This window comes from Myodes glareolus, chromosome 11 (assembly GCF_982192425.1).
Source record: "Myodes glareolus chromosome 11, mMyoGla1.1, whole genome shotgun sequence".
Taxonomy (NCBI): Eukaryota; Metazoa; Chordata; class Mammalia; order Rodentia; family Cricetidae; genus Myodes; species Myodes glareolus.
The window spans coordinates 21,881,786-21,906,983 of record NC_142036.1 but is presented as its reverse complement, the minus strand read 5'-3'; the positions used below and the strand labels follow the sequence as shown (position 1 = coordinate 21,906,983).

The 25,198-nt window shown below is 48.6% G+C and overlaps 1 protein-coding gene across 1 annotated transcript in view; it reads left to right on the top strand.

The window, feature by feature from the left end:
• The window catches only part of C11H14orf132 (chromosome 11 C14orf132 homolog), a 31,826-nt gene extending 26,238 nt beyond the window's left edge, over positions 1–5,588 (top strand). Inside the window, exon 2 of the mRNA XM_048431223.3 lies at positions 37–5,588. Within this exon, the coding sequence (XP_048287180.2) occupies positions 37–261 (225 nt within the window). The 3' untranslated portion in view covers positions 262–5,588. The remainder of the gene's footprint in view (positions 1–36) is intronic.
• The last annotated feature ends 19,610 nt before the right edge of the window (positions 5,589–25,198 follow it).

Here is a 25,198-nt window from a genome sequence, read left to right as displayed (position 1 = left end):
GACAGGCCTGGCTCATTCTGCTCCTTCTTCTTACAGTTGCCCATGATGGGAGGAGCGTTCATGGACTCACCCAACGAGGACTTCAGCACCGAATACTCCCTGTTTAGCTCCCCTGCCAACGTCCACGCGACCTCCAATGGCCACGGCCAGCCAGAGGAGTCTCCTCGCTCCTCCAACGACGCCGTTCTGCTATGGATTGCCATCATAGCAACACTGGGGAACATAGTGGTGGTCGGGGTGGTGTATGCCTTTACCTTCTGAAGGCACCGGGATGCCGGAGCTGTGGGGAAGCCCTTCATGCACTGGATTCACCCAGCAAGGCTATCCACGTGGCTCTATCTTGCTCCCAGCCACTGGAGATGCACCTGTGTTCTAGACCTAGGCTGGAACAGCCTCCGGAGGGGCAGCCACCCTGCATCTGTAATTCTCTCCAGGCAGCTCTGATTTAGAATATCCTGGGTTGTGGCTGAGCTGATTCAGAAAGCCTGGAAGTTGGTGCTTCCAGCCCCTAACGGCTTGATGGGTTAAAGTCTTCCCAACAGCAGGCTGAACGGTTTTTGAATTTTCAGTCGGTCCCAGAGCACAAGACCAAGGCTGAGCCTCCTATTAGGTTTAAAAGAAAATGTAAAGCTGGTTTGGCGACGCTTTCCTAGCAGTAAATGGTCACGTGTGTGTCGTATTTCCTGCAGACTTATTGAACCCAGTGTGTGGGGGCTGGGATAAGAAGAACTCTCACAAGTTAGGATTCCCACCTTTTCCATTTTATGTTCTGCCACTTGGAATATTGATGGCGACGATGTAAGGTAACAGAATGCTGTGAAAACCGACTCATAAATGGTACTTTGTCACCAGATACTTGGTCCCTTGCAGGACCCAAGTGCATCAGAAAACCCAGGGTCTGGGATGAAGTTTCTGATCTTTTCAAAACAAGCAGAGGATGCCTTCAAAATTTAGATCCCCAGGCAACTAACCCTTCACTGCCCAAGCGAAGTTACCATCTCTTCTTTGAGGATTCATGGAAGCTAAAGATGAGTTAGTCATGTCCCTTCATCGTTGGACAGATTTCATGGAGATGGACACGGTGATCGTGTAGTTAGGTAATGGTGGAGTCAGAGCAGCAAGGCATTTCCTAATCTGGCTGAGTCTGGTCTCCACCCTAGCCAAGCTCTCCAGTGAGTGCATCCCCACCTAAGCAACCCAGGCAGCGATGGGATCCCTGGGAGGTGTCCAATGTGGGGACTTCCCAGGTCATCCGTGTCTGTGCTGTAAGATGGTGTAGACATTGTGGCCTCCCTCACAGGTCTGACTCCCCACATCTATCAGCATACTTGCAAATGCTTTGGCCCCAGGGGAAGCTGTTAGGACCGAGAACTGGCCCACCCTCCATAGCCAAGAAGTAGGAGTGTGGAGTGTCTGCTAAGATGCCCAGGATCATCCACAGGGCAGGATGCTGGGCTGGCAGTTAGCTGGAAGTTGCTGGATGTTTGCTCTGACTTCCACCTCTCCAGCAGGACCCTCCTCGTACCCCCGAGGCTTTTCCTAGACCAAGGAGAGGCCGTCCACCTCATGAGAGAACCCAGGTCAGGGATGGGGGCAGGAGTGTACTGTGGTGTCTTCATGAGGCACCTCTGTCCCAGTGCTGTCTGATTTACCGCAGGGGAATAACAGTCAGTAGTCCATCCCCTGCCTTGTCTCCATGGAAACAACAAGTTGAGAAACAACAGCATCTGTGCCTGCTGTGATGAGAGAGGAAGAAACAGAAAAGAAAAAGACAGCTTCCAGCCTTGTAAAGTATTGGCTTACACACACACACACACACACACACACACACACACAGAGTTAAACCCATGCCGATGTCTCTCCCGCTCTCCTGGGTCAGAGCCACAGATGGTTACGAGCATTTAGAAGCCCCCTTTGCCCATATGACATCAGCTGGTCCCATTCTGCCCTTCTGTCTCCTGCAATTTCCTCTCTAAAGTTCCTCACTACACAGAACAGCAAGAAGTAAATGACAGGCTTCAGCCAGAGTAGCCAAAGTGAACCTTCTGGCTTGGTCACCAGGGAAGGAGCAAACTGGCCTAAGCTCAGTGCTTGAGTGCTGCGAGCAGGCATGGTGCTAGATTTCCATGCACGGCCTTCATCCTCTGTCCCCTCACAGCACAGTGCCCGAATGCATGGGAAGGAAGCCAGAAACTCAGTGCAATGGAGTTCACTTGCCTGAGGCTACACAGCGTAGAAGTGAGGACCTGGGATTGGAACCTGGGAGGCTAGACACTGCAGTTAGCCCTCTCTGAGCAGTGTCCTGCCTTTTGAGGCTGAAAGCACCACGGATGGACATTTGAACTGGTCTTGAATCTTCAGAAGGTGTTTCCCAAAGTATCACAGTCTGGGCCATCCATGGTGGTCAGATCATCAGAATGGGGCACACCTAGACTTGAGGTGCGGTCCTTCCCCCACCCGGTTAAGACTGACCTTGTGTCTCCATGCTCGTCTCCAAGGAGGGTCCCTGAGGTAGGGTTTCTGGGGTGCATGTAGAAAGGGTCCCCAATAAGGTATGCAAGCCCATTATGAGCGTTCCAGTGGACAGCCCTGAGGTCAGAGCATGGGGCTCGCCTGTGTGGCAGGTTGACCTAAGCTGGGGTACAGTCTTTCTGTGAGCCTCAAAACTCTCCAGAGCAGGGAATGTGGACCTTCCTTGGGAATCCCTGGAGAAGATGGGCCCCAGAACCTCCTTAATTTGACAGGAAAAACCTGGCCTTTTGTATAGCTGGCCCTTGGAGAAGAAGTACTGCATTTGCTGGAATGTTCCATGGTTCATGAAATCCAATTAGAGAGACTAATGAGTCCCTTTCCCTACCCTACCCAAAGCAAGCACTGTCCTTCCTTGCTTGAGTTTCTAGAATCCTGGGGAGCAGGAAAGGGAGCAGATCAGTGCCACACAGAGAGGCAGCAGGCCAGCATCTTGTCCTGGTTTGGATGTCTGCCAGCCCTCCTTAGCATTCTCAGGATCTGTCTGGGAGCCAGAGCCATTCGGCTGCATGTGTGCTCTTGGCACTCTGGTCCTCTCTTGCAGGAGCGTAGCCTCTCTTTGGGATCAATGGGTAGCGAAGTGGCTCATCTCTCCTGCTGCCTGTCCTACTGATAGTTCATATACTTCGCAAGTCAGGGCCAGGGAGGAACAGCCAGTGACTGAATAGCACGTGTGTACCTGTACCAAGTCTTTCTACCCTCTATTTCCAATGACCACTCTGTGCAAGGTATGGAGGAGAGGGTTCCGAGCTGGCACTGAGAGCCCAGAGGTGCGCAGAGAGGTGGGCCCCCTCTAAGAAGCCCAGAGCAGTGAAATTATGAGCCCTGGGTACTCCCTGCACCTCCTGATAATCAGAGTATGAGCAAGAAGTGTCATGGCTTAGAGAGTGAACCGCACAAACCACAGGGCTAAGGGCAATGCACAGTATTATCAGGGTGACAAAACCCTGTCATCTGTCAGGACAGATGGGGCTACCTATGTTCTATGTCTGAATCGTTTGTCCTGGCTCACTATGTATGTCACCTGTGGTTTTTGTGGTTTTTGATAGGAAGTAAAACCAGAGGGCTGGGAGATTGCTCAGTTGGTAAAGTGTGAGGACCCAAGTTCAGATTCCTCAGAATCCACATTAAAATAAAAGGTCTGGGCAGAGTGGTGTGTGCTTGTAATCCCAGCACTGGAGCGTGGAGCCAGGCAGATTCCTGGGGCTCACTGGCCAGCAATTCTAACCAAAAGGTTCAGGTTCACTGACAGACCCTGTTTTTTGAGTTTTGTTTTTGTTTATTAAATCTGGGGTAGGTAAGCGATTGAAGAGGAACCTGAAGTCAACCTCTGGCCTCGACAGGCAACTGCATGAACATGTGTGCACACATACACACGTAGACAAGATAGAGGGAGGCAGCAGAGAGGATAATCAGAGGGCGCAGGCCTTGGGTAGACGGTGTAGGTGCACCTTGCCCAGGACAACCTGGCACAGTGGTGTCCATGTGCCTGCCTAGGTCACAGCATTGAGAAGGCGTAGTCTCAGCCTCTGGTTCTTCTTCCAGCCAACTCTGCCTCCAAAGGGTTCAGACCTGCTTTTCCGTGGGTTAAACTCCACGTGTGCAGGGAGCGTCTGTGCTTTGGCCACAAGGCACGACAGAGCCCTGCTTCTACATGAAGCCCTCTGTCTGCTGGAGTCGCCCAAGTCGCCGTGTCTGCCTCCTGGATTCTTTCTTCGTTTTTTAGACTCGCATGCTGTATTCGGCCACATGTGACTGAGCATAACTGGATCCCACCCAACCCAAAAATCATACACTTAAAATGTTATGAGGTTTTTGTCTTTTGTAACCCAGTTATCCAGTTTGGGGTGAAAACTTTCCAGTTGGCATCGCTGTGTTGAAATGTCCAAGAACTGGGCCTGAGAATCGCTGCTTTGTAGTTCACAGTGTGTTCTGTTCCACCAATGGTTCTGGGTGGAGGCTTTACAGAGAGAGCATGGAAGCCCAGCTCTGGGGACATTGCCAGGTGGGACTGCTCAACAGAAGAATGGAGTCTTGTCCCCAGAGCGCCCAACCACAGAATTCCCATGGTTCTACATTTCAGGCGCCCTGTTTTCCTGAGGGACATTTGGCAATGCCTAGAGACCATTCTTGTCACAATTTATGGAGGCGTGGGGACCTACTGGCATCCAGTGAGAGCAGGCCAGAGGTGCCGCTTATCCACACACAAGACAGACCAGTGGCCAAGCGCTATTCAGCCTCCAAATGCCAACAGTGCCGAAGACGGGAGAGCCTATTTGGACGTAAGAGTCCAAAGCAACGGAAAGTTCTCCGAAGCTCCAATGGCCGTGCATGAGTCCCCTCATGGATCAGGGCAGATCAAAACAGAGATCACCACGATTGCAACAAGTTGAGAAAACTCCAGGGGCAGGATTGGACCTTGGAAGCCTACGTGACTGTTTTCCTTTGGGAAGACCCCTACCAGGATGGAGGCAACCCTACAATATGGCCAGAATGCTGAGGCTGATCTTGTCCCCCACCAGTGACTGTGTCCAGGTCCTCCAGTGTCTGACCCTCACAAGTGACCCTGAGAAGCACGGTTGGTGGAGAGATTCTGCTGGGGACAGGGAGGCTGGGAAACAGGAACCGCTGACACAAAGTTCAGGTCTCCTTTCTGACCCTCCCCGCATCCTCCAGCCCTGCTCCCCAAAGCTGAAGGCCTACTAACTCTTTCTACTGTCTAAATTCTCCTGGAATTCTTATTTGTCACCTGCCACCCACAGATTCCTGTTCTTTGCGTGGCAAGCATTGGCTGAGCTTCTGTGGTTTGTGATACTTTCCTGGACAGCTTATAAACACATATACGTGACATGAAGTTATTTTAACTATTGTTCCAGGTTCTCCCCACCCAGGTGCCCAGTTCCTCTGTGTGTAGCTGGCTTTTACTGCAGTGGGAAGGTTCTTTGCTGTTGTAGGACTTCAGCGTGCTCTTTAGTGAAGGTGTGGCTAGGTAACACTCCCTGTTAGCTTTCCTGCTATGGTTGTCATTTTCTATCATAATAAACAGAACAGAGGTTTAACTCTGTCTGGCTCTCGTCTGCTTGTCTTTGAAAGCCATAGCTGCAGGATCCACTGAGGTAAGATAGGTTCCTTCCTCCCCTGCGCCCATCTGAGCTCACTCCACTGTCACAGCTGAGATAAAAAAGGCAGAGGCTGTATATGGCCACCCATTGGTTCTCCTGACTCCTGCCCCACCATCTGAAAGCAAAGTTTATCTCCCTCAACGTTCCACCTTTGGGACCTACACTGTCTCTCATGCACAGAAGTACCCAGCAGATAGACATTCAGAGAGTGGATTGAATGAATGAACGATGCCCGAATGGCCAGCTTAGTATATTGCCAAGGAACACCAAGTGTGCAACTGTAGTGGTGTCCGTGTATTCACTAGTCACAGAAACACCAGAAAACATCAGGAGTAGAGACTTATACCTGTAGTCAGCAGCAGTAAGGAGGCTGAGGCAGGAGGATCTCCACAAGTCTGAGGCCAACCTGAGCTACTAAGTGAGGCTCTGTCTCAGCAAAGAAATAATGAAGCCTAGAAGAGAAACATTGATGTAGCAATTACCTGTCTGGTATTCTGAGCTCCTGGCCTGTATATCAGCTTTTGGGTGTAGGTACTGCTGGTATCTCCATTGCACAAATGAGGAAACTGAGGCAAAGTTACCCAAGGCCTGCACCTGATAACCAGGTCTGGAAATTGACTCTGGGATCATGTCACGAAGGTTGGCAGGCAAGGCTGGCCTGCAAGAGGACAGAGCAGAACTTGGCCACCAGAGCCCACCTGATGCCACAGGTAAATGTGCCCAGTTTCTTTGCGGTGTTAAGCACCCACCTTGGCAGCAAGGAGTCAGTGGGCTCACTGAGGACGCGGGGGGGGGGGGACGCCGCCTTGCACATCTGGAGGGATGAGGGTCTAGCTGGGCGTGCTTCCAGTAACAGAACTGCTGGAGCCAAAAGGTAAAGGCAGGGAAGACATGAATAGGAGGATAAAATTTGCTGCAAGGACCTGGAATATCAGAATGAGGAGCCTGGGAGGTCAGTGGCCACCGTCAGTGTGTCCCCGAGAAGGCCAGGCTCGGTAGAGGCAGGAAGTCTCTGGAGACAAAGTGACAGCTGTGTCAGGGAACCAAGCAGTGACTCCAGTTCCGTGTCTTAAGCCTGCTTCTGACCCTGCCACCTTCCCTGCTCTATAAAAACCTCTACCAGTGCCTCGGGGCTCCCCCCTCATCGTGTGTCTGGTGAAGACAATGGGGCCCTCATGGTGCAGTGTGGACTCTGTTCTCCTGACCCACCTCCAGCCTTTGGGACCCCCAGGAAAGGCTGTCCGTGAGATCGTTTTCTCCACAGGCAGTGTCCACAGCCCAGTGCTGCTAACTTTGTATTTTAAGCAGCTACAGCTGGTCCAGCCCAGGCCATTGTCCATTTCCGCTGAACCATTGTCCACTTCTCAGCTCCACCCTGCCTGCCAGCATTTGTACTGCATTTGGGGACTGACAAACTTGGCGTGTAAACACATGCCTTCGCGTACCGTGTCCTGCCCCCAGGGCATCTTGGCTCATGTGGGACGAGGCATGTTTGTTGTGATACAAGTCCACGTGGGCGTGAGATCTGAGATACGTGTGTCAACAGCCCAAACTGCCCCAGTCCTGGATCCTGCTCATCTGTGGGTAGCTAGGCAACTATCTGTCCTCCCCAGGCCTTCCCTCCCTGTAGGGTGCACCCCTGAGGGCACCCCCTCTTTCTCATAGGCCCTCACAATGGCATAGTAGTGACTTCTGCATACAAGTAACAGGAAGCAGCTAAGGAATAAGTGAGAGAGATAGGAAGAAGCAGGCACTCACCCCCATGCTGGCATCTGTGGGTCAATATCTTCTTTTATCACCTTACCAAAACTGGCTGCCCCTCTGAGGGGTAGGAAGAAAGGGGGCAGGACCCCAGGACCATGGTGGACTCCTCAGCCGTTAGTCTGTTTACTTAGCTGCCCGCTACCATCTCCCAAACCTGCCTTCTCTGGGATTTTTCCATTTGGCTTCTAATCACTCTGTCTCCTGCAGCCCCACGGTAAACATTTACGTAAGCCAGGATGCTGGAGCTATCCGTGCGGATGGCACAAATAGTGTTACCCACCATGGCAACCAGCACTTGCGTGGACACTGCCCAAGGGTCTGCAAGAACAGTCCAGGCCAGTCCTCCAGCTTCCGGACCAGAGCTCCGGGCATCTGCCCCCGCATGGCAGGCAGGAAAGCTGTCCTTTTCCTTCTGGGGAAAAACAGATGATCGGCTGAGAGTTGTGAAATGTGTGACATTGAGAACCACGGGCATGGGTACGAGGAAGCCAGAAAAGGCGTCGCACCAGGATGGTACCCAGGAGGGACACTGATGACCCCAGACCTCAAAAAGAGAAAAGGAGGCTGTGACCTACTTGACCACGGCACCAGTTGGATGGTCCAGGCTCTGCTCTGGGTAGTGAACAAACAAAGCTCTGTCTTTCTGATGGAGAAAGCAGAGGGATGCAAATAAAGAGATAGTTTGAGAACGGGAGAGCAGGGTGCGTGGCTCAGTTGGAAAAGTGTGTGTGTGCCTTGCAAGTGCAAGGACCTGAGTTCAATCCCCAGGACCCTAGTTTAAAAAAAAAGGCCATGTGTGGCAGTACACACTCGCAATCCCTTGAGAGGTGAGGAAAGGGGATCCTAGGGGCTCCCTGGCCATCCAATTTAGCCTACTTGGTGAGCTCCAGGCCAGTGTGACCCTGTCTCAAAATAAAAAGTCGATGATGCTTATCTTTCTGTTCCTACTGCTGCACTGAAACACCATGACCAAAGCAAATTGGGGAGGAAAGGGTTTATTCAGCTTACACTTCCACATTGCTGATCAGCATCAAAGGAAGTCAGGACAGGAACTCAAACAAGGCAGGAACCAGGAGGGAGGAGCCAATGCAGAGGCGATGGAGGGCTGCTGCTTATTGGCTTCCTCACCATGGCTTGCGTAGCCTGTTTTCTTACAGAACCCAGAACCACCAGTTCAGGGATGGCACCACCTGCCAATCACTAATTTAAAAAAATGCCCAGCAGCCTTGCATACAGCCCAGTCTTATGGAGACATTTTCTTAACCGAGGTTCCCTCCTCTCAAATGACTTTAGCTTGTGTCAAGCTGACATAAGACTATTCAGCACAGTACTTTAAAAACAAAACCCTAAGTTTTTGTCCAGACTCTGCATGCATGCACACACACGTTCACATGCACTTGCCCACATGTACACATACAAAGAATGGAGTGGCATATAGATGCTGAGGTGTGGGGAATTAAAAGGAGAATGGAGCTTCAGGGGATGCACTGTGACTTGAGGTCTGCGGTTAGGGCATTTGTGACCAGGGAGAGGTGACACAGAGGCTCAGGCACAATTTTGAAAGTGACCTGAGTTGCTCCCATGTGCCGACATCTTGAACCCAGTCTTCCAGACTCCAGAGCTGCAAGAAATAAAATTTTGTTTATAAACCATCTGTGCCCTGGTGCTTTGTTGCAGGAGCCAGAGCTAAGACATTGCACAAACACATGAACGTGCCATGGTCAGCACAGTGCTCTGCCCAGGTCCCCTGGGATACCTTGGTCAGTTCCCATTACTTTTGTGAAATGCCTGAAGCTGTTAACTTATAAAGAGAAGAGGGTGGGGTTGGTGAGATGGCTCAGAAGGTAAAATCACTCGGTGCAAAACCTTGATGCTGAGTTCAATCCCTGCAATCCACATGTCATAGTTAGGGTTTCTATTGCTGTGAAGAGACACCATGGCCACCGCAACTCTTATAAAGGAAATCATTTAAGTGGGGTGGATGACAGTTCAGATGTTTAGTTCATCATCTACATAGCAGAACATAGCATACATGCTATCCTCTTTTACCCAGGGGTGGGTAAGAGGAAGCCAGAAAAGGCATTACACCAGGATGGTACCTCAGGACAGACACTCACAACCCCAGAGTTCAAGAAGATAAAAAGAAGACTGTGACTGGCTCCCCAGCGGCAGCAGTTTGATGAGCCAGTCTCTGTTCTGGGCGGTGAACAAAACGAAGCCCTGTCTTCCTGATGGAGAAGGCAGAGGAGAAGCAAATGAGATGGTTTGAGAATGGTCTTGTTGATCCTGCTTCTTTGCAAACCAACTGTATGAATTTAGGGTAGAGGTGGTCCACTCTCCATCCTTCAGGGTCTGACAGTAGTTAGTGCTCCCAGGCAAAACTGCTCTGTTACAAAGCCCTCCAGCAAGGTTCCCCCACACCAGCTCAAGCCCCTCCCCACATGCCATGTGCTTAGAGTGAGCTTCATTTTGAGAGGGCAGGCCAGCACGTTGCCAGGTGAACAGGATGGTACCCGCGCCACGTGACTGACTACAGATCTGTCACCATCCATTTCAGTGGTGGGTGTCGAGTGTTTATGGGAAAGGGAACTTGGAGGGGCTTCTTGGAGCTGTGAACCCCGCCTCTATACGAATATCTAGAGGAGCCAAACCTCAGATGGCGCTGGGGCAGGTGCCAGCTGCCACTGTGATGCCCCCTACATCGCTCATCCCTTCTACTAGGGAGGAGTGTGTATGTAGATCTGTGTTTGTGTTCCTTCTTCTCCTCTTAGGGCGTCTGTAAGAGACCCTGCCATGGGCAGGAAGATCCAGAAGGCTAATTCATTCCCCTAAGTGCCGCGCAGAGCACAAGGTCAAAGGGAACACCCCCAAAGAGTTATGAGGTGAGAGAGCATATCCTGAAAGGGCAGAGTGTGAGCCATCCCAGCAGGGGGCAGTGTGGCCCTAGAAACTGTGGAAAGAGACCCCAGAAACCTCCTCGCCCCACCCTTCCACCATAGGGACCTCCAATGTGAACAGCAGCAACCATGAGGTGGCCTTTGTGCTTTGATGTAGTTTGCATGGGCTCACAGGAGAAGTTGCTAAACCAGAGGGTCCCCACAGATCAAGCTAACTGATGCCCCATGAGCATCCTTCAGCCCATCTAGATAGGGGCTAAGCAGACTTACAGCAGATTCAAACAGGAGATCACAGGTTCAACCCAGTCTCTGGGCCTTTTTGGATTAGGACATGGAGACAGAAAAAAAATGCCCAAGTCCCTGTGTACCGTTCAGTGAGTCCTAAAAGTTGTTACACCCACAGACTAGGATCCAGGACAGGCCAAGTTTTCTCAGGATGCCCCAAACCTCTTAAGCCGGCATTGTCATGAAACTCACTCTAGCCAGCTGCCCACAAGGACATTGACATGGAATTTTCGTTTCTGGTTTGGCTTGACAAATGGAAAGATCTGCTCAGTGGCTGCTGGCCATGACAGTGGGGAAGGGAGGCGTTCTGGGCCAGGCATAGCTGTCTGCCTGCTGTGAAGCGCACCCATGCTCTGCAGATCACACCAGACCCCCTGGCACAGTCAAGGGGCTCTGCTAGGACCCCTTCCCTGTCCTGCCTGCCTCATGCGAGCCTTTCCCATAAGGCAAGGGCCTCCAAGGGCCAAGACTATATGTCCGCCAACTTTTTTTGGTTTAGGGCTAGGGGCTAATTGGGCCATACCCACTGATATGGCTCCTTCAAGGAGCCTCTCTGTGCATTTACAACCCCCTAACAGACTCCTCGGGTGCTAGGTTGAGATGCACAGTTCTCATTCCTCCAGGTAAGTCTGTGGCCCAGGCTACCAGACACGGAGGCTTTAGTGGACTGCCATGGCACCTATATAATGGTAATGCCTTAACTAAAAGGTGCCCCTCCTCCCTGACATTTTTAGAATCATAATTCTCCCCCAGATCTCACTCTCACCTAGCCTACCCCCACCCCAATGGAAAATGGTGTCTCCCCCCGCTTGCCATACCCCTGGAAATCAGAGACAGCATGTCTGCAGGGCTATGCTGTAGACTGCTCATTAATTACATGGGATGAAATCTTCCTTTTCCTCTGAAACCTATGAAAAGAAGGCAGCCCCCTCCAACTCCATCGTGGGGGCATGAGCCATCCTCAGAGTTCCTGCCGTGCCATTGTCTCCATGCTAATAACGCTCTAATGAATCTCTTCCCCCAAAGATGATCCATCTCAATATCCCCCCCTTGACCCCCAAACCCAAGACCTTTTCTTGCTCTGCCATTGCCTCTCTAGATCACCCTAGAGTATGTGGGACCCCAGAATCCTGTGTACCCCCCTCTGGTCTAAGTTGGTTTGTACAGTTAATAGGTCACTGCCATGGGGTCCATACCCCTCAGCCCCAGAACGGTGCCACGAACAGCTGTCATGAGAGAAGCCGGGCACCAAGTGGAGCTCAGAGCTGCACCGTGAGTGGCTGTCCTAGGGAGCTTAGGAGGAGGCGTGGGGAGGCAGCCACACACCCATCTGCCTATCATCCCACCCATTCCCCCACACAGCCCACTGCCAGCCCTGGGTTAGGAAGACCACAGACAGAAGACACTTAGGTTGTACAGGGTTCACTGCACAGAGCAGACATCCCAGGTCAGCCAGGGCTGATATCCACCTGCGCCTATCTAATGACATGCCTGCCATGGGCTTCTTCTGCCCACAGCCAGGGGCAGCATCCTTTCCTTGCCCTCCAGCACCTGGGCTTTGCTCTCTATCCTAGCCCTGACCTTGGGCAGCAGACATGTACTCTCTGTCCCCCAGCCTTGGTCTTAATCTATGAAGTGAAGATGGGAATAGTGCCATAGCAGAATGGTGACGGCTCTCCAGAAGGCACGGGTTCTAATCCTTCGGGCCCGGCAATACATCACCACCCTCTCAAAGGGATGCACAGATTGATTTACCTAGAGATGAGAGGTGACCCTGGACTCTCCAGGTGGCCAGTGACCTCATGAGGTCAAGTGAACAACAAAAGATAAGTTCCAAAGTAGAGGGCAGAGGCCATGAGGAGGGGGCAGAGGCAGAGGAGTGGGGAGTTGCTAGGGGCTATAGAAGGCAAGGAGTCTCCCTCAGAGCTGCAGGAGAGCCCAGGCCAGCCTTGCCTTGACCCTGGGACACTGACTTTAGGTTCCTGTTCCCAGAACTGCAAGACAATGGATGCCGACCTAAGATGTTCAGCTGGTGCGGACAGGTCACGGCATCAGCAGGGACCCACACTGGCTGTGAGGGGGTCACTGCCTGCTTCCTTGCAAGTGCCAGGCAGAGCTCAGTCACTCTCCCACAAGGTCCCTAAAGAGGATTCTCCCACCTCTGCCTCCCTGCCTCTCTTTCTGGCCCCAGGATGACTGTGCTGCAGGAAGGCGGGGGTGGGGGTGGGGGTGGGGGGCGGGGATAGTAAGGGTGACCTATGACTGTTCGGAAGGGACAGCGGCCAGTGGAAGCCATGTGGTAGAGATCAGAGTAATTGCATCCTGGCCCCTTTCCGGGCTTGCCCCACCTTGGAGGAGCCAGTGTGGCAGCTAACACATTAACTGCAGCTCTGGCTCCCAGCCCTAGTCTCCAGAGCAGAAACTGGTGCATGCAGAGGTTAATCCCAGACAACCTGTCAGCAGCCCACAAAGCAGGATAAGCCCTATGTCACAGAGGCACACCGGGACAGTCACCCTCCACACACTACCCTTTGTCGGGCTCAGGTCCCGCTTCCCTGCCGCATTTTCCTGCGACCTTCTACGGCTCATCTTTCCCCCAGGAGGCTGACTTCAGGTCACAGCACCGGTTGTTAAGGAGGGTCACGGTGCCTTTCTGAGCCTCCTTTCTCAGCTGTAAAATGGACTGTACACTGGCTGACACATGCAGCCTGCCTGGTCTTGGATGATGTGTGGATGGAGTCAAGGGTAAAAGTTGACTTTCTTCCTTTGACTGAACCAGCACCGAGGCTTTGGGAAGGTGGCTCATTCCCTACCTGGTCCTTTATGGAGTGTCAATGACACTTGTAAAGTGGCCAAGCTTACAACTGCAAGCCACCGCAGAGATGCTCCAAGAAATGCAAGACATATAGGAGGAAATGGTGGCTCAGTCCTGTAATCCCAGCACTTGGGAGGCAGAGGCAGGCAGATCTCTGAATTCAAGGTCACCCTGGTCTACAGAGTGAGTTCCAAAACAGCCAGGGCTACACAAAGAAACCCTGTCTTGAAAAACCAAAAGCAAAAGGAGGGAGGGAGGAAAGAAGGAAGGGAGGGAGGGAGGGAGGGAGGGAGGAGAGAGAGAGAGAGAGAGAGAGAGAGAGAGAGAGAGAGAGAGGGAGAAAGAAAGAAGTAGGAGGGAGGAAGTAGATTTCTAAGTCTTGGACTATTTGTGATCCCCAAGATCCAGTGCACCCATCTAATCAACAAAAATGTCTCAAGTGTCTATTGAGTGTAAAGCAGAGAATCAACTTAATGTACATGTCTTTCTTTTCGTTCTTCATTTCCAATGGAGCAAGACACAGTCCTGAGAATGTACAGGCCCAGCCCACAGTGTTACAGGCATCAGCTCCTTGTGTGTGCAATCAGAAAGCGTTGAAGCTTTACTGAAAGCAGCTGCTTCCCTCGGGGAGCCACTGCCATTATTAATTCAAGAACATGATGGGAAAACGACGCCCCTCAGGAAGGTCGGGCTTGGGGACGGTATTCCCCTCTCTGGCATGTTGTGAGTCTTTCCTGCTTGTGGATAATAAGCCTCAGACCAGTGTAGTCCCTATTTCTATACCAATCTAGGTGACTTCTGACTCGAATGACACAAACTGGGGTTTCTCTGGACCACAAGCCCAGTCGCAAACACTCAGTGTAGAGATGAGAAAGAAGCGGTTGTCATGAGGGCTGTGGAGAATTGTGTTGATTGACTCTCTGCTCGGGACTTTCAAGTAAGAAAAGGCAGCCAGGAGTGGGGGTACACAACACACCAAGAGGAGTCTATCTGATTAGGCTATGGACGCTCCCATAAGAACCTGCCCTAAAGCCCCAAGCTAAGCATACAAACTAGGGGTGACCCCAGTGACTTCAGAATGCCATCACCACTTGCCATTCCCAGAAAAACTGCCAGTTAGAAGTCAAAATCCTGGTGACTTGACACAGGAGAGGGAGAATGAAGAGAGTTTCAGAGATGGGGGAAGGAAAAAGGCCAAAGGGCATAACCCGGAAGAATGTGGGGTTCACTAAGAACAAACAGTGGTGGGTGGGATGGGCAGTTACTGAAGTTACCCTCAAGGTGGCTTCTAGAAAGGACTTGTGAGCCACCTGCCTTCCTGGCTACCTGGTCACTGATTTGTAAATGAAGTAAGGCAGTGAGGACGAGGACAGTGATACCTGTGGATAGCAAAGACCATTCGGGGAGCAACAGGCATTCACGTGGCATCCCGGGTCCACAGGCATCCACGTGGTGTCTCGGCTCTACAGACATCCACGTGGCGTCCCGGGTCCACAGGCATCCACGTGGCGTCCCGGCTCTACAGGCATCTATGTGGCGTCCCGGATCCACAGGCATCCATGTGGCATCCCGGCTTCACAGATATCCACATGGTTTCCCAGCTCCATTTCTATGGTGATAAACACACTGATTAAAAAGGAACTTGGAGAGGTTACCTGGCTTACCATCCAAGGTTACAGTCTATCATGTCAGAGAAATCAAGACAGAAGCTGGGACAGCTCGTCACATGACATCCTAGAGTAGGGAGGAATAACGGCCTGTGTGCTCTCTGCTCGGCTCAGGTTTTTCATTCCCATGCAGCCGGGGGTCACAAGCTTAGGGGATGGTACCACCACATTCAGGGTAGGGTTTTCTACCTCAACACATTAAGAAAACCTCCCAGACACGTCCACTAGTCAAATCAATCTAGAGAGTCCCTCACTGAAACTTTCTGTTCAGATGGTTCTAGACGGTCTCAATTTGACAAACAAAACCAAGCATCACACATGGTTTATTAGCAAGTATTGAGACTGACATGTAGGGCTAGGGACCAAGCAGGTTAAAGACAGACCTCCTTGGAGAATTAAAGGGTACCCTTTGCCGGGAGTCAGAGCATGGACACCAAGATAAATAGGATTTGGGGTCTGGAAATGTAGTCCAGTAGATAGACTGCTTGCCTATCAAGCATGAGGTCCTGGGTTCAATCCTCAGCATTGGATAAACCTGGTGTCACCACACCTGTGCATGCCTGTCATCCCAGCGTTCAGAGCTGGGGCTGGAAGATAAGGAGTTCAAGGTCATCCTCAGTTACATAGCAAGCTTACAGCCAGCGTGAGATACATGAGACACTGTCTTAAAATATTAATAATATATAGTAATAATAATAATAATAATAATAATAATAATAGTGATAGAGACATGGGTTAGTGGTTAGGAGCACACACTATTCTTACAGAGAACCAGAATTCAGTTCCCATTTCCACAGCAAGTAGTTCACAATCACCTTTAACTCCAGCACCAGGAGCTCTGGCGCCCTCTTCTGGCCTCTGTAAACACCTACACAGAGACACATACACAGAGACACATACACATAATAAAAGTAAAAATAGGACTGGAGAGATGGCTCAAAGGTTAACAACACTTTCTGCTCTTCCAGAGGTCCTGAGTTCAATTCTCAGCAACCACACAGAGGCTCACAACCATCTATAATAAGATCTGGTGCCCTCTTCTGGCCTGCAGGCATATATTCAGGCAGAACACTGAATATATAATACATACATCTTTTTAAAAATATATATCTTTTTAAAAAATTAAAAAAGATAAATGTGAGTCTTAGTAGTGGTTTTTAAGGTCAAAATTGGCACCAAAATATCACATGATGGATAAAATATTAAAATTTTAAATAATACAAAGAAGCATTTGGCAGCAGGCCTGGGGCCCATAGACTCTCTCTGGCAAGGCTGTTCTGGGACAGTGGTGCCTGCCTCCCACCGGCCCACCCACCTAGGAGAACCAAGCGTATGAGACATTTGCCTCCTAGGAGTCAAGGAAGTTTTTGTTTTTTGTTTTGTTTTGTTTTGTTTTTAGAAAACTAAAAAAGAACATTTGTTGGTAAGATTGACATCTTTAAAAAAATGGGGGATGGAGCAGCTGGAAAGAGGGCTCAGTGGTTAAGAGTACTGGCTGCTCTTCCACAGGACCTGAGTTCGGTTCCCAGCATCCATACTGGGTGGCCCACAACTGCTGTTAACTCCAGCGCCAGAGGATCTGATGCCCTTATCTGGTGTGTGTGGGTACTGCACAATGTGGTCTATATATGTATGTGCATGTATATATTCTAACAAAAAATAAATATATATATTCTAACAAAAAGATATATATATATACATATATCTTTAAGTTTTATGTTAGAAGACTTAAATCCACAAGAAAATGAATGAGCCATGAATGTCATCCAAATACTAACGAACCTCAGTAGAAATAGTTAAATGTATAAAATATGCAAAAACAGAACCCCACAGTATTTTTAGTAGCATTGCTAATCATAGGGGAAACGAATCTGGAAATGAGTTTGAACAGCGAGTTTTTCTCTTTTCTTTTCTTTTCTTTTCTTTTTTTTTTTTTGTTGTTGTTTTATAAGACAGGGTTTCTCTGTGTAGTCCTGGTTGTCCTGGAACTCACTCTGTGGACCTCGAACACAGAGATCTGCCTGCTTCTGGCTCCCGAGTGCTGGGATTAAAGGTGTGTGCCACCACCACCCACCTCTGAACAGCAGTTCCTAACATAAAACAAGCAGGAGTTAAAAATCTTTCCTAAATGGTTAGATAGTAACGCAACCCAAATTTAGGTTTTAAATACAGCGTAGATAACATTTATTGAGGTTGAATCATAACACAATTATCTACTGAAAGTAATTCTTTCCTCTCCCATGGGCCCTGTTTCGTTTCCTGGCATCTTCTCTCTCCCTCACTCCTAGGAAGAAGTGCACACAGGAAATTGAGAAGCTCAGATCCGAATAGGAGAAAGATGATGCGATATTTTCCTGTTTCATCCATTTCCTTCCTGCAAATTTCATAATTTCATTTCTCTTAATGGCTAAATAAAAATTTATTGCAGATTGCTTTGTTTGTTTGTTTGGTTTTTAACTCAGACACTCATTTGGTCCTACTGTGTGCCAGATGTGAAAACAGGGTCTACTGAAATGGGAAGGTAGAATAAAGCAGGTCATGGTTGATGCCCACACACAGTATGGCAGCACAAAAATGAGCAGAGTGGGCATGCAGGCTGGGCCCACTGTCTGGGTTCCTCCGCCTCTCTGAAGCACCCCTTACTCTGCTTGAGTGTATGCTGGGTTTATTGTTATTTGTTTTGTTTTGCTTTTTTTTTCTTGTGGTTTGTTGTAATGTTCAAAACACGGGCTAAGTATCTCCTACCATAAAGGTTTGAGACTGGAACTATTCCAGGAATATCCATCTTTACCTCAGAGATGCCTAGGAATTCTGAATAAGCAACTCACGGCTACATGCGCAGTGGGGAATTCTGGACAGTATTGGCAGAATGCCTGTATTTTGACTGTAACCCATCCTGAGAGGTCAAGTGTAGATTTTCTGCTCATAGTAAAAAGTCAGTGCTCCAAAAACTTCAGGTTGGTACTGGAGAGACAACTCATCCATTAAGAGCTAGTCTGCACCTTCAATATATATGACTTCCCAAAACACAAAATGTCAAGATTATTGTCACATGCACTAAAGAGAAACGTGGTCTCTTAAGTGTGCTTACACAGATTCAAAGCCTCCAAACTTGCTCAACCGTGCGCTGGGATGATGACTCAGTCAGTAGCCCAAGATCCAGAAGTAAGCCAGGTGGCAGGTGCTTGCAATCCCAGCAAAACATCCATACATATAAAAAAAAAACTTTCAAAAATAAAGAAAGCTGAACCATGTGACTGTGAGTCTAAGGCCAGCATGGGCCACACCAAGTTCCTGTCTCAAAAGCAAACAGACAAAATCAATCAAACAAAAAACAGTATAGAATTAAGGCACACAGAGATCCCAGGATTCTATGCTATATAAACGATCTTGGGAGGTGACAATTTGTAACCCATAGAGAGGCCTTGGGAGGAAGGGATCTTGCCTCCATCCTTGGGGACTAGGTGCAAATGGATGTCCCTTTGTTTATACTGCCCAGCCTATGGTTTTTCTGTACAGCAGCCCCAGCAAGCCAGCAAACATTTCTATGCTAAAAATAAAAATCCCAAATCCAAACACCCACTCCCACCTCCACCACCATTCTGAGTACCCCCCGCTAGGATAGTCACGGACCTTTCCCACGGCTACAAGCAGATCCCCCTTCTTAAATCTGAGCAGAGCCTCTGGGTGGGAAATACTAACGCTGTGGGGATCTGACTGTTAGAACAGGAACCCCTCAGCAGGGGGTGTGCACAGTACTGAGGAGCAACAACCTTCTTAGGGCTGCAGGGGCTTGCAGAATGCCGCCTGGGGAGGATTAACCACGCAGATGTTACCTTGCCTTATTAGGAGTGTCTGCATTCCTTAGGAACAGGCTTTTGCAATATTCCAACCCCAAATCTGGCCCAAGCAAACAGAGCAGACTGCAATAAACAATTATGGGTTCAATGGACTTAAATCAACCACATCCTAACCCAAACCAAAAAGCACCTCACTGGCTCAACAGGGCTGGCCAGGTCCTTTCATGTGCCTGCAGGGAGTTTTGTGTGTGTGTGGTGGGGGTGGTTAGGCTTTGACCCATGTCAGGATAGAGATATGGTATACAATCCACACAAGAAACAGAGAAATTTAAAGCCTGATATCCCACACCAGTGACCTCCTAGCTTTATTAGAGTCTATAAGGTAGGGAAGTCTGGCGGTAGCTGGATCAAAGAAACTCAGCAGCTGCCTGAGGCCCTCTCATTCCCACTGTCTCTGTAACTGGGTCATGCGTCTTTGATGCTATCAATAGACAAGAGTTGGCCATCACTCAGGAAGCAAGGGCAGGTAGATCTCTGTGAGTTTGAGGTCAGCCTGGCCTACATAACAAGTTCCAGGCCAGCCAGGGCAATAAGACCTTGACTGAAAAAGAAGAGACTCGGGGAGCTGCGTCTAATGGCTCAACCATTAAAGTGCGAGATGCTTAAGACTGTGGGCCTTCATTCAGACCTGGACCCGTATAAGCCAGACTTGGTTGTCAAAGGCTGTGATGCCAACACTGGGGAGGTGGAGACAAAAGGCTCTCTGGGGCTTGCTGGACAGCTAGTCTAACAGAATAAGTGAGCTCCAGGCTCAGGGAGACCCTGCCTCCAAATACAAGTTGGAGAGCAATAGAGAAAGGCATCAAAGATTGATCTTTGGCTTCCACATGCACACATATGCATGTACACCTGCGCACACACACACACACACACACACACACACAAAACAAACAATTATAAGTGCACATTTTACTCAGATGTCCATGTGACCAGGTGGAAGAAACTGGAAAAAAATGTTACAGAGACCAAAAGAGTGAAAAAAAAAAGTCACAACCAAAAGAAACTCAATTTTACTATTGCGATCAATTGGACAGAAATGAAGCTATACTAAAGACACACACCTGTGTCCTCAGTCTCACAATGGTGAGCCCCGAAGAAATGGGACTGTCCTCGAGAATCTCATGCTGGGAGAAGGAAACAACCCCAGCTAGAGGGGAACTTGTGCATATTCCTGGCTTTCCTTAATCTTCAGCCTCACCTCAGGGCCCCAAGGATGGACTTAGGTGATTCACTGGACCTCTATCCCTCTTCCCAAGGTGACCACCTTGAACAAACCTCTTTTCCACTCTTGGCTATTTATTTGAGCCTTTTGACCCTTATTGAGCATGGGTGAGCAGATCTGGACTAGGACACAGGTTGTGAACTCCAAATATGATAATACTATTTAGTTTGCCAATAAAATATCAGACTTTCACATCCTAGCCCCTTCCCCAAAGGCTCAGAGAACACTGAAGAGGGGACAGAAGGATTGTAAGAACCGGAGGACCAAAGGGACATCCCGAGAAAAGCAGTGTCTTCTGGATACTTCAGGACTGTTACACTCAGGAGTGATGGCACCTGCAGGTGACTGAACAGGACCTACATGACCTCAGGCCGGTCAGCAACCCAGCTGGTGGGAGGAACACAGGGTTCCCCAGGCCTAGGTGAGGATCGTTGGCAGCTGATGGCTCCTGGGAAGGAAGAGTCAGTTTCCTTCAGGGGTTTGGCCCTCTGGTATGTCAACCATGCTTCAGTGGATGGCCACATATCCTTTCACATACCAGCAGCCATAATTGGACTCACTGAATCTTTCTTAAAGACATGAAGGTAGGAGGGAGCCATGGGAGGATCCAGGAAGAGCTGGGGTGGAAGTGGGAGTACTTACGATCAAAATTCTTTATAGATGCACGCGAGATTCTCAGATCATTAATTCAAATGTAGTAAATAAATAAACATCAGAACAACATGGAAAATTAATACTAAGTAAGAGTCAGCAAATATGCTGAGTGGTCAGAATCTAAGAATCTTCACTTGGGATGAAGAAAAATTTATGGGGCATGGATTATCCCAGAATTGTAAAATAAACATGCTTCAGATGCCCAGAGGGGTCAGAGAAGGCATCAAACTTGCTCAGGAAAGAGACAATAAATGGAGGAAGAAACTACATAAAGTTGGTATATAAACGGAGAAATAAACCTCAGGATTCTCCATAAATGAAGAATGAAATCTTGTCATTTGCAGGAGAATGTGAAGAACTGAGATTCTGATCTTAAGTAAAAAATCCAGGATGAGAAATTCAAGTATTCCATATTGTCTCTCACACATAGAAGCTAGCATTAAAAACAATAATATCCTGAAAGCAGTAGAGAAGCCCCGCAAATAGGGTAGGCAGATCATCCCCAGGAAGGAAAGAGAGAAAGAAACAAAGGCGATAATACAGACGTGAGAGTACAGGAATCGGTGAAGTCCGTCAACATGTACAGTCAGTGTGCATTGATACAGAATTTCCAAGTATCGAGAAGCTTAGTCTTTCTATTAATATGTTACCCATTCCTGGGAGGCAGCAACCTCCACAGGAGCAGGTACAAGGGGGCGACCACGGAGGAAGCAGGCCCGAGACAGAGACCTCTGTGGGATCGGGTACCAGTCATTGGCCTCCAAAGGAGCAGGTCTGAGCCAGCAACCTCAGCTGGAGCAGGCCCGAGGCAGTGTCACAGTTAACAAGACAAAACATCAGCCTACAGAACAGAAAAGGATCTTCACCAATCCCACATCAGACAGAGGGCTGATCTCCAAAATATGCAACAAACTCAAGAAATTGGTCATCAAAAGAGCAAATAATCCAATAAAAAAAAAATGGGTACAGGCCTAAACAGAGAACTCTCAACAGAGAAATCTAAAATGGCTGAAAGACACTTAAGGAAATGCTCAACATCCTTAGCCATTAGAGAAATGCAAATCAAACAACTCTGAGATTCTAGAGAATCTCAGAATGGCCAAGATCAAAACCACTGATGACAACTTATACTGGAGAGGATGTGGGGTAAAGGGAACACTCCTCCATTACTGTTGGGAGTGCAAACTGGTACAGCCACGTTGGATTTCTCAGAAAATTAGGAAACAACCTACCTCTAGCCCCAGCAATACCACTTTTTCGTATATACCCAAAGGATGCTCAATCATGCCACAAGGACATGTGCTCAACTATGTTCATAGCAGCATTGCTTGTCATAGTCAGAACCTGGAAACAACCTAAATGCCCCTCAATTGAAGAATGGATAAGGAAAATGTGGTGCATTTACACAATGAAGTACTACACAGCAGAAAAAAATATAATGGCATCTTGAAATTTGCAGGCAAATGAATGAATCTAGAAAACATCATACTGAGTGAGGTAACCCAGACCCAGAAAGACAAATATAGTATGTACTAACTCATAAGTGGCTTTTAGATAAAAATCAAAGAAAACCAGCCTACAATTCATAATCCCAGAGAACCTAGACTACAGTGCAGACCTAAGAGAGATATACATGGATCTAATCTACATGGAAAGTTGAAAAAGACAAGATCTCCTGAGCAAATTGGGAGCATGGGGACCATGGGAGACGGTAGAAGGAGAGGGGAAAGGAAGGGAGGGGAGTATAGAAAAATATATAGCTCAATAAAAACAATAAAAATAAAAGAATTTTCCAGAGCCCCATGACTTTAATCTCAGCACTTTGGGAGGCAGAGGCAGGTGGAGCTCTATGAATCTGAGGCCAGTCTGATCTACATAGCAAATTCCAGGCCATAGGGAGATCTTGTCTTTAAAAAAAATAAATGTTACCCATTTCTGAAAGAGAGCTAAGTGGGCTATTTGCTGGTATGAAGACACACCCCAGAGCTGGTCATGGGAGTGTGGTATCAGCCTTAGGGAAGAATAAATAGTGCTGGAGGCTGAGGCTCAGTGATGGAGTACTCGCCTAGCATGGGCAAGACCCTCGGTTCGATTCCCAGCACTGCAAAAGAGGCAGGAGGTAAATAAATAGGTCAGGGCAACATAAGTGTGGAAGCAGACTGTCATCTGTCCCCGCCTGGAGCCTCTGGTTGTGACCTTATTTAGCACAGGGTCTTTGATGGGATAAGAACAGACTGGAATTGGGGGGCTCTAAGTCCAATGGCTGGTGCCCAAAGGTGCCAAGTACACAAGACCCAGGGGAGACAGTCACGGAAAGCTGAGGCAGGCTAAAGCGAAGCTGCCACAAGCCCAGGAAAGCCTGGGGACACCAGGGCCTAAGACAGGGAAGAAGGACTTCCCCCATGAGCTTTTGGAGGGGGGCAAGGCTGGCTGCCACCCGTTTTAGGGGCCTCCGTGGTTTTCAACTGCCCAAACCATATTGACTTGTTGGAGTGGAGTCTTCAGCTTCTCCACTTGTGACCCCTTCATCCCTGGAAACTCTCTACCTGGCCCTGGGTTTATAAGTGAATAAAACAGATAAACAAAGCACTTACAGTAATAGGTCCAGGAGAAATTTATTTGACAATGATCATTTTGTACACATACAACTTTACTATCTACTGATGCCAGAGAAAATCTACACACTAATGAGATGCCTTTCTCAATTGATTTTTACATAAAGAACTGGATCTTGCCTGAAGATTTGATACTACAAGGTACAAAGGATCTTTAATACTGTTCTGTAGAAGGCTGCAACCACACTCTCCACCTTAGATGGCGCTGCACCGCCAGGTGAGCTAGAAAGCTCACATGTGTTGGTATTTTTCCACTACTCCCAAGGTATCACCTGGGACTGGGAGCAGTTGACCAATCCAAGAGTGACACGTCCGAAGCAGGGTCTTTTTCCTTTATAAGGGATGGGTTCCATCTTATCTGGGTCTCCGCCATGTAAGCTTATGCTCTCCCTCTCAAGACGCATAAAGCTTTACTGCAGAAGAATCCTAAGTGTCCCGCGTCGTTCTTGCGGGCGAGACGGTAGCGCGGGACACTGTTCAACAATGATTCATACTTTATTTCCGTAAACATCAATGCTGAGGACATCCCTTCCCATAAATACATAGTACAAAAGGCAGAGAAATGGTTTCAGGACTCATTGGAAATTCTATGCCAATCCCAGGCCAAAGTTCATTTGAAGCTTTCTAATGTTGGTGGTGGTAGTCGTTTTATATTAAAATTCAAAGTCAGGCAGGTGACTTTAATCCCAGCACTTGGGAGGGAGAGGCAGGAGATCTCTGAGTTTGAGCCCAGCCTGGCCTACAGAGTAGGAAGCTAGGACTACAGAGAGAAACCCTGTCCCCAAAATTAAATTAAATTAATTAAATTTAAAAATTCAAGTGAGCAACTCAAAAAGTTATTTTTAGAGCCTAACATTCCAGCACAAGCAAACTAAAGACAGACTAATGTGTTACTTCGTGCAGGGTGATAGTGGTAGTGAAATCTCAGAATGACTTCTGTAATTAAACCATTAATTTTCTACAAGAGCAGGAAATTTTGCTGCACAGTAAAAACAAAGTGATTCACCGCATACAGATACTCAGATACTCAGATACAATGCAAGGTATTGCAGATGGGGTTCACTGGTGCTGCACAGTGTGATGGAAGTCCCAGTGTCAGTGTGCATGTTGTGTGCTCAGAACAAAGACCGCAGAGAAGTCACGCGATGCAACACAGTGCTCACTGCCAGAAACGCCTTGGGCTCGTTGCATGGCTGGTTTGGAATGAACCTGGGGTCACTGGGTATTCAGAAACCTCTTGCTGCTGCCGAAATCTCTGACTACCCCACATTCAGCGATGTGACACCTTAAAAGAGGTCACTGCCCACAGCTTATGAGCCGAGTGGCAAAGGATCCATACGGTCACCTGAATTTCCACCGAGTCCCTGGTGCATTGCCACAAGGGATCTTTTCAAACAGTGGTGGAGCAACTTGCTATTTAAAGCGAGAAAATGAACCCTTAGCCATCAGAGGCAAAAATAAATTTATTTTAAATGAATCATAGAGCTAAAAGCCAAGATCATAAAACTTCAGAAGAGATCAGGAAACATGTTATGAGCCTTCAGTAGGCGAAAATATAAAACACAGAAAAACATTAAACAAAGAAGAAAGAAGTAAAATGGATTTCATGAAACCCAGATTTTCAACTGTTCCAAAGATACCATCAAGGTCTGGAGAGATGGCCCAGCAGATAAAGTCACCTGCTGTCAAGACTGATGGTCTGGGTTCAGCTTCTGGGATCTTGGTGTGGGAGAATTGTCTGTATTCTGTCAATCATGTTTTAAATAAA